We start from the raw sequence: 9,856 nt of genomic DNA, 5'->3' as shown, positions 1-9,856 counted from the left end.
TATATTTATATAAATTGAAAATAAATATTTATGTGCAAAAGTATGTTTGAGATTCTTTTGGGAACATGAAGATATTTTTCATAACGGGTTCAAAAGAATTTGTTCCTTATTTTTTATAATCATGATACAAATTTATACAATAAATTTGAGTTTTTAGAAAATTATTGTATTTATACCTTTTAAAATTGTGTCAGAACCGTATAGAATTTTTAAAAATCCAATAAATATATTTTAAATTGAACACTGCACTGATAAGTGTCTTACGAGTGTCGACACCGATATATATATTCGATACGGATACGTTGTTTTATTTTATTTAAGAGAAGTGTAAGAGTGTTATAAAATAAAGAAAAGATGTGATTATTTAGAAGTAAGTTTGAATAGAGAGAAAGAGTTGTTCGTTGTGATGTGTGTAAGAAGAGAAGAGAGTAGAAAGTAGAAAGCAGCACGTGGTGCGTGGGGAGTGGGGGTTGGTTGGGTGGCAGAACATAATGAAAGAGAAGAAGGGTGGGGTAAAGAGAGGGAGTGAAAGGTAAAAAAGGAAATGGCAAAAGTGGAGAATGTGGGAGAAAGAGAAGGGTAAAAGGGGAAAATGAATAGGTAGGTGTCGTTGTCAAAGAGACCCGGTTTGTCTCCTCGTAAGTGGATCTTCGCACGTTACGAATACCAATGTAAAGAGACTAATGTACCCAACCCAACACATTGCTCTTCCCTGCATATGCCTTCACTCCTCACCACCCCAACCCAAACTACATCATCCATCTCCAACACCAACACCAAACAACACTAACTACTATACTACCTACTATAACTTTCTTTCTCTCTTTCTAAGCATAATTTCAAAAGATTAACACTCTTCTATACATCGTTTATGCCTTCTATTATCACATCAAAATTTACTCTTTCAATATAATAAGAGGTAAATTGAGTTTATCATGGCTAGATGAAAACTCAAAGGTATTTACAAAATTACCTATTAATAGAATTCTCCAATGTGTAAGATATCAACTTTATCTTTACTAATATACCAGTCTTTGTTTGTCTTGTTACTACCAACTATAACTATTTCTCTCTCTCTCTCTCTCTCATTTGGTGCAGGCACTTGATTGGAAGTTGGAAATCAACAAAACTTATCTCTCGTTCTCTCTCTGCGCTACCTCTGGTTCAATTTTGTTCTCTTCACCCAGGCTGTGAGCTTCTTCCCCCATGGTCCTGGTTTTCTTCTTGTTTATCAGCTTCTGTAGGTGAGAAGGGGGGACCGAATGGTGCGAAAAAATTATAATGTAGTTACCTCACTCGCCATTTAAGCCGTGAAAATGAACTTTTCCTCACTTGGGGGTGTTCTGCGAATTGGTGCATTTGTTTAGACCTTTAGGCAATTAGTGGATCTGCATTTGGGTGCAGGAGGCTTGGCGAAAGGTTGAACTTTGATGGTTTTGAGAGGTGCTAGGTGTGAGCCACATGAAGAACTTGAGGTGGCACAAGCAAATTTCCAACAGTGGCAAGTTGGGGAGAAGGCTTTCGCTTGGGGAGTACAACCGCGCAGTGTCATGGTCTAAGTATCTGGTGTCTCCGGGGGCTGAGATAAAAGGAGAAGGTGAAGAAGAATGGAGTGCAGATATGTCTCAGTTGCTCATTGGATCCAAATTTGCTTCTGGCAGGCACAGCAGAATCTACAGAGGGGTTTACAAGCAAAAAGATGTGGCAATTAAGCTCGTTAGTCAGCCGGAGGAAGATGAGGACTTGGCTGCTTTTCTTGAGAAGCAATTCACTTCTGAGGTCTCTTTGCTACTTCGATTAGGCCACCCAAATATCATTACTGTAAGTTTATCTCTCTTCTACTGTGTGTTTTGTATCGACACGATTGATATAATTGATAGATAATCATGTTTTTTAAACATGTGGTCGGAAGTTTGATCTCCAGGGTCATGTGTAAGAAAGAACATGAACTGGGAGATGTCCGTACTCTGATGGATTAATCTCTAACTCTTCGTAACAAAATATCACGACTTTACCAAAATGTAAAAAATTGTGTGTTTTGTTTTCTTGATTTCTTGTTCTGTTCTTGTATCTGTCTTATTATTAATATTGGCATAGAATACGAGAGATGATTCTATTAGGAATATTTATTCGTGGCTTTTGAGTGAAAGATGCTGGCCTTCATACTTTGTCTAAATGTCCAATTCTCATTTATTCTTCACCTTTGAGGATAGCTTCTTTATCCCTTTAATCTTTTCAATGGTTCAGTGGTAAGGTCGTTTTTGTCTTGCAATTCTAACTATGTGTGGAATTTCGTGAAGGAACTAGGAAGAACAAAAAGGAAACAATTATCTACAAAATGAAGTAATGGATTAAATACGAGTTTTCTGCATTGTTGACAAATAGATTAGTTGGAAAAGTGGTGCAAGAGGGTTGTGCTTATGAAGTTAAAACTGCCAAAAGTGCTTCCAATGCCTTAGTGTATCGTTCTATTTTTGTTGAAAAGTTGAAATTAAACATAAGAGCTGAGATTCGTCTTTGATTTAGGCTATTTCTTTAGCTAGTCGTTTAATTACCCTCTCGCCCCAATTATTCCAGAGTCTTGTGAATCTTCTTGTTGCTGATGAAGTATTGAGTTTTAGGAGCTCTGAGAGGCAAGTGTTTTAACTGATGAATTCTTTCTCTTGAAAGCTGATAATGGCCTAATTAATACAAAAAGCAATAAAAGCAGTCATTAATACTTAGATTTGCTGATTTTAAAGAGAAGAGAATGTTTGAAATATAAGATTTCTGCTGTTGCTTTTATTGATCTTGCAGTTTATTGCTGCTTGCAAGAAACCTCCTGTGTTTTGCATAATTACTGAATATTTGGCTGGAGGTTCACTGGGAAAATTCCTGCACCACCAACAACCAGAAATACTTCCACACAAACTGGTTCTGAAGTTAGCCCTTGACATTGCACGGGGGATGCAATATCTTCATTCTCAAGGGATTCTTCATAGGGATCTCAAATCAGAGAATCTCCTCTTGGGGGAAGATATGTGTGTAAAGGTAGCAGATTTTGGTATCTCATGCTTAGAATCTCAGTGTGGTAGTGCAAAAGGTTTCACCGGAACATACCGTTGGATGGCGCCCGAAATGATCAAAGAAAAGCATCATACCAAGAAAGTAGATGTGTATAGTTTTGGCATAGTTCTATGGGAGCTTTTGACAGGAAAGACTCCATTTGACAACATGACACCAGAGCAGGCAGCATTTGCAGTTTCCCACAAGGTTTGCATCAGATTTTACTCAAATTGTTTGACTCATACATTGTATTTCACAAAGAAAAATAAGTGCTCATTGCATGGACTTGTCTCATAATGAATCTGCATATTTACCTCATAAACTGGTGGTATGCACATGTTGCCTTGTGTGTGTCTCAACTGTTTTAGTTCTTAGCAGTATAATAGGTTGCTTTATTAAACCATTGAATGACTCTAATAATCATATTCGTATAACTAAATTTATAAATGAATATGGTTAGCTTGAGTGCCACTTTTATATCTTACTTGAAACTGCTGCCTTTCATTTCTAATCCTTCCCAAATCTGTTGTCAAAGGTGAAAACAACAAAAATTTGTAAAGAAAAATACTAGTAAAACACTTTCAATTTCAAACAGTATTTCCTGACACATTTTTTCATATTGATTGAAATTCATGTGGTTTCCATTTCTCATTTGATGGGTCTCGTTTTCAAACTAGTTGGACCCACAAGAGTACCATCCCATAGAAAAGAACATGTTAGAAAGAAAATGCGTTGGTAACACTGTTCATTTTGTTAATTTCATGGATGCTGTTAAGGATATGAATCCAGTGAAGTGAGCTAGAATGAGAGAAAAAAATAGTTAGAAAGAACTCTAGCACGGAAAAGAGCTTAAGAAGGAACGAAACTCCATCTCATGAAAGTAGATTTTGTCAATATATCATTATAATAGTATTATTGAGGATCTATTTCGTTCTCTATTATTCTAAAGTTGTTTCTTACTGATCCTTTTAGTGGGAACAGTTTGCCATTGTATTATTTGTTTACACGTAGATGAAACATGGGCATGCATGATTGTTATCTATGTAAAGTTGATCTTGTTCCTCATACCCTTCATTTTATAATTTTAGGCCACTATGTTCATCTCTTTTGACCACTATTGTAACAGTGTCAAAATTAAATTTTTTCATATCCATCGTTGTATGCATTCATATACATGTGTGTTCGTTTTCATTATCTGCTTTAATACTATCATGTCTCTATGCATGCACTTGGTTATATAACCCCATTTTGATGGTTAATGTGTCCCAAATCTTTCTCAAACGTGTTGGCGTGGTGGGCAACAATTATTCTGTGTCTATGATTTTACAGAGCATGTGGTTGTGTTTGTGATATGATAAGCTAGGCACCTCATTTACAACATTGAATTACGATAACATTATAGTTTTCTTCATTTTGCCTGACATGTACATGATGGTTACTTTTCCAACATTTAAGATATGGCATAGTGTGAGATATAACATTATTTATGAAAATCAATGATTGCTACCACCTCTGCTTCCCTGTCACATGCACACCACATCAGAACAAGGTGCCACATAATTGAATCACTAATTGATACAGAAGCTTTATTTTTTTTTTTCTCTCATTTTTCTGATATTGCTTCCAACCAATCACGGATGCAAGAAATATCTACATGCCCATTCTAACTTTTCTCGTTCATTGTCTTTGCACATGCTTCACTATCTCAGAGATATTCTTTGAATCTAGAACTACACTTAAAATATACATGCCATTAAGTAAAGGCGGTTTATGTTTCTACTATTTTGCCTTTGCTATGGTCCACGTACGGCACTTGTGAAACTTAGCAATATATATTCATAGGTCAATACAATTTTAAAAATTAACGAAATGGATAAGTCATGCTTCATTAACTAAAGCTTAGTTAAAAACTAATTATACTGACTTCAGACTTAAATATGACACAATTTATTCATTTCAATAATTTTTTAAATTTTACCAATTTCAGTAATTAGTCTATAAAATTATCTTATTTTGGTAAAAAAATAAATAATAAACCCTATGTAAATTATCTTAACTCTATTTGGTTGCTAGGGTTTATAAGTATGAAAGGTTGTCCTGTTGATTCACATTTGAAAAGTTAAATATATTTGATTTATTTTTTGAATTTGAAAGTGAATTTGATGGATTATTTGTGTGTGTAGAATGCAAGACCACCATTGCCATGTGAGTGTCCTTGGGCATTTAGTGATCTGATCAATAGATGCTGGTCAAGCAACCCAGATAAGAGGCCTCATTTTGATGAGATAGTTTCCATTTTGGAGTTCTACACAGAATCACTTGAGCAGGATTCAGAGTTTTTGTCAACTTACAAACCGAGTCCTAGTAGTAGTAGTAACACCATTCTGGGGTGCCTCCCCAAATGCAATGCACGCCATAAATTTGGTGCTTGCAAAGCTTAGCATTACTAATACATGCTACTTCTCAGTTGTGTGACTATCAAGAATTCTATTACAATCAAACCTTTTATGGGAAGAAAAAAGTTTGTTCAATTAACAAATACAGTTCTCTTCCATCCATCAATTGTTTTCATTTCTATAGTAAACATATAAATTATTAATGCCTAAATGTATCTTCTATTTTCACCATGAATTCTCTTTCTCTGGTTTTTTTTGGGTTAGATGTGATGTTTAACCTCTCACCTACTACATGGAAGTTATAGTAAAACCTGAAAAATCGTGTTCTACAAAAATGATTATGGATTGTAGTAAAAACTCGAAATTTGTGGACAACATGACAAAAGTGAGTGTGCATCAATTAGACCAACAACTACTTTATTACGACAGTCACCTGTTTTTTTTTTCTCCACTTTCTTCTTGTAAATATACTTTTTAACAAACTTTTTACTTTTGGTTAAAGTTCAATTTAAATTGCAAAAGTTTAAGTGAAGTTTATCAAATGAGAAATAAGAATTTTCGGGAATTTCACTGTTTTTTAACTAATAATAAAAAAATTTGTATACTCTTTTGTTTAAAACAAATCTCTTTTGCTTTTTTACGTAGTTATATAGACCATAGAAGATCATGCATGGGCCAAGCCCGTCTCTTTCAATCATTCGGTGATATGAAAAAAATAACATTATAACATTAAAATGGAAAGCAACTAGAATTATTCATGTTGGATATCAATAAAAAAATAATAATTGAATTGGATGAGAGCCAAACAAAGATATGTGATGTTAACACCTTCTTCCTCTATTTTCTATCACTTTTATAATTTAAAAAATATCAGAGTGTCACTGTTAGAGGTTGAATTGCGGAGTAGCCTTCTATGATGGTAGTGTACAAATGTTTAGAGCTTTCTTATCCTATTGAATATGATATTTTATGTTTGAAGGCCAACAAAATGCAGCTCTACACAATATTTTTATGTTGCAGTATCCAACACAATTCATTAACATATGAATTTTATATGAAGAATACATTAAAATTAAAATTAGATAAACTTCATTTACTAAACATAGAGTACAAAAACTTAAGATTTATGGATACACAAAATTCCTATATAGAAAGTAAAAACAAAAAAGTGCTTAGTTAGACGGATCTTCTAGATGATTTGCTAAAATACTTGCTAGATGGTTCGCTAGACAATACTCATTAGATAGTCTAAACTTATGATTTTTCTCGACGATATGTTAGATGAAATCCGCTAGACGCTTTAAATAACTGGTTCAAGACCCTCCCCTCCAGTTGGATAATGGATACTCTTTATTCCAAGTTTGAATAAATATTTTTGAAAGAAGAGTTGTCTAGGAATTTGGTGAAGACATCCGCTAGTTGATCACCTAATAATATAAGAAGGGGATGGAAGAGATTTTCTTGGAGCATGTAACAAACCACATGATAGTCAATGTCTATGTGCTTGGTTTGTTTATGAAAAGTGAAATTATGAGCAATATGACGAGTGAATTGGTTATCACATTATATAACTGTACTATTATCGATTTTGACATGAAGATCATTAAGAAGATAACTTAGTCATTGTAACTCACATATAGTGCTGGCAAGAGCACGATATTATGCTTTTGAGGAAGAACGAGAAACAATGGATTTTTTTTTTTCATGAGATGAGAAATGCTCCTATAAAGATGCAATATCCTATAGTGGATCTTCTAGCAATAGGACATGATGCCCAATCTCAGTCACTGAATCCTTTTAATTGAATTTCAACATTTGAAGCAAAGAAAAGACCTTGTAAAGGATTGCAATTGATACATCAGAGTACGAGTTGTGCAACCAAATGATGATATAAGGTGGGAGTTTGAACAAATTGAATGAGAAAATGTATGGCAAAGTTAATGTCAGGACGTCTGCTGGTGAGATACAAAAGACACCCTATAAGTCGTTCATAAGAATCTGTATTGTGGAGAGGAGCATTTGATGTGGAAAGAAGCTTGACATTCTTTGGCAATGGTGAGGGATATAACTTGCTGGCTAACAATTCCTAATGCTAAGATATCAAGGCATACTTTCTTTAGCAAAGATGGATTCCCTTCTTTTAGTTTTCCTAAATTTTTAATTTTGAAAGTGCTATTAAGAATTTGCTTCATCTCTTCAATGGTTGCTAATGAATTTCTTTCTAGAAAGATATCGTCTACATACATAAGTAAAACGTGAAACTAGTAGGTGTATATTTAAAAAAAACAATGATCTTATTTTGATTGTGAAACAAGGAAAGGGGATAGTTTAGCAAACCATTGTTTGTTGCCTTGCTTTAAGTCTATACAAGGACTTCGCCAATTTACAAATCTGATTTGGCTAAAATAGTTTAAGTCCACGAGGGGGACCATGTAAACTTAGTCTTTAAGATCTCCATGTAAAAAGGCGTTATCAACGTCTAACTGGTGAAAATGCTAGTGTTGTGTAGCAGCCAAAGCTAAAAGTAATCTAAGAGTAGTCAATTTTGCAAATGGTGAAAATGTATTTAGATAATTTATACCTTTAACTTGAGTGTAGCCATTACTACAAGGTAACTTTTAACCTTGTAGCCATCATATTTGTATTTAATCTTATACACCGAATTGCATCCAATAGGCACCTTGTCATACGACAACCTTATCAAATTCCAAGTGTTGTTGGTTTGAAGCAATTTATCTCTCTTTACATAATAATAAGTCATTTGAGATGTTTGCATGTTTCCTCATAATTTTGAGGTTCAATATAAGAAGAAATCCATAATAAAGTCCAACTATTTGTCAAACAGTGAATTATAGGATCAAAAGGATGATAATTTTCCTATACCTTTGGACTTTAATTTTATGATGATAATCTTCCAGGAATCTTGAAATTATTTTTATTTTGTTAAAGCGTCTAAGAAATTCAACGTCATCATCTTTATTCTGCCTTTGTAAGACTTTTGTATTGTTGTTGTAATATGATTATTTTGTGTTGTCATCTTCTTGTCTTTGTAAATGTGCATTATTTATATCAATTCCAATTTCAACTTGGCCTTTGTCATTAATGTTGTACTTAGCTAGCTTAAATAGGAAATTAATTTTTTTTAATGAAGTCTTTGTCGAGCCTTTTATTCTGGTTGGAGAATTCTTTTTTATTCCTATAAGGAAATATCATAAAAAACAACATTTCTATTAATAAAAAGAATTCTGATTAACTATATTAAGAAGCACATATCCTATTATGTCATTCTTGTATCCTAGAAAAAAAAAACATTTTCTAGCCCAAGGACCCAACTTGGTTTTGTTGTTTTCTAGAGTAGAACCAGAACAAAAGGATCCAAAGACTTTAAGATTCATGTATGTTGGAGGTTCATTATATAATATCTTCTAAGGAGATTTTCCATTAGTAGTAAGAGAGAGAAGCTTATCGATTATATGTATACCATGAGCAACAACATATGACTAATATAATCTAGATAAACCAAATTGCAACAAGTTACGTGTGACATTCAATATATGCTAGTGTTTTCTCTCCACCATAGAATTTTGTTTGAATTTCAACACAATTTTTCTTATGCAAGACCCAAATTCATTATATATTTTGTTATGCTCAAATTTCTTTCCATTGTCAGGTATTATTATTTTAATACATTGATTGAACTAGTTCTTAACAGAGAAGACAAATTTAGACAGAAGAAATCTAGTTCAACTTTGGACTTCATAAAATAAATCCAAGTATGCTAGTAAAACCATCAACAATAAATTTATGTCCATAAACTAAAGTATCAGAGAGGGATTTTCATATCCATATGTATAAGACTAAAGACACTAATGGTGGCAAAAATACTAGAATGAAAGGGGAGTTTATGTTGTTTAGCAAAATGACAAGCATAATAAGCATTCGTACAATTAAAACGAATATTAGAAAAAAATTTACACGTTTGCTAAAGAAATTGTTTAAAGGATGTCCTAGTCTATAATTCTCTATATTGATTTGTAATTCTTTACAGTTTTGAAAATTCTGTATACATGGTTGATTAAAGGAAAATTTTTGTAAGTAGTATAGTTTTTTACTCAATTCAACACAACCAATTGTCTTAAATGAAGCCTTATCCTAAATCTAACATTTATTATAAGAGAAACTTGGTTGATAATTCATATCTTCAATCAAACATTGTACATAAATCAGATTAAATGTAAATTCAGGTATATAAAGAACTTTGGAATGATAAAAATTTATGTGAATTTAACATTCCCTGCATAATTGGTTGTGACAACAAAATTATTTGGAAATTTTATGAATATAGGTTAGATTTTATAAAAAAAAAAAGGGGTGATTAAGTATGTTTTAATATAGGTTTGGTAACACTTGGCAAG

The 9,856-nt window shown here is 33.1% G+C and overlaps 1 protein-coding gene across 4 annotated transcripts; it reads left to right on the top strand.

Moving 5' to 3' along the window:
• Nucleotides 1-691: 691 nt before the first annotated feature.
• LOC137821051 (serine/threonine/tyrosine-protein kinase HT1) lies at nt 692-5,676 on the top strand. 4 transcript variants are annotated; one of them, XM_068625464.2, is made up of 4 exons: nt 692-919; nt 1,099-1,821; nt 2,797-3,252; nt 5,229-5,676. In XM_068625464.2, the coding sequence occupies exons 2-4, from the start codon at nt 1,462-1,464 to the stop codon at nt 5,484-5,486; spliced, it is 1,074 nt and encodes a 357-aa protein (XP_068481565.1). In that variant the 5' UTR covers nt 692-919; nt 1,099-1,461; the 3' UTR covers nt 5,487-5,676. The 4 variants fall into 4 exon arrangements, with proteins under 4 accessions (XP_068481565.1, XP_068481563.1, XP_068481564.1 ...); XM_068625462.2 differs by having other exon boundaries at nt 692-996; XM_068625463.2 differs by having other exon boundaries at nt 700-957.
• Nucleotides 5,677-9,856: the final 4,180 nt, after the last annotated feature.

The sequence above is a fragment of the Phaseolus vulgaris genome, chromosome 9 (assembly GCF_051622355.1).
Source record: "Phaseolus vulgaris cultivar YP4 chromosome 9, ASM5162235v1, whole genome shotgun sequence".
Lineage (NCBI taxonomy): Eukaryota > Viridiplantae > Streptophyta > Magnoliopsida > Fabales > Fabaceae > Phaseolus > Phaseolus vulgaris.
The sequence above is the reverse complement of the archived record's forward strand: the minus strand, read 5'-3'. Positions and strand labels throughout refer to the sequence as shown.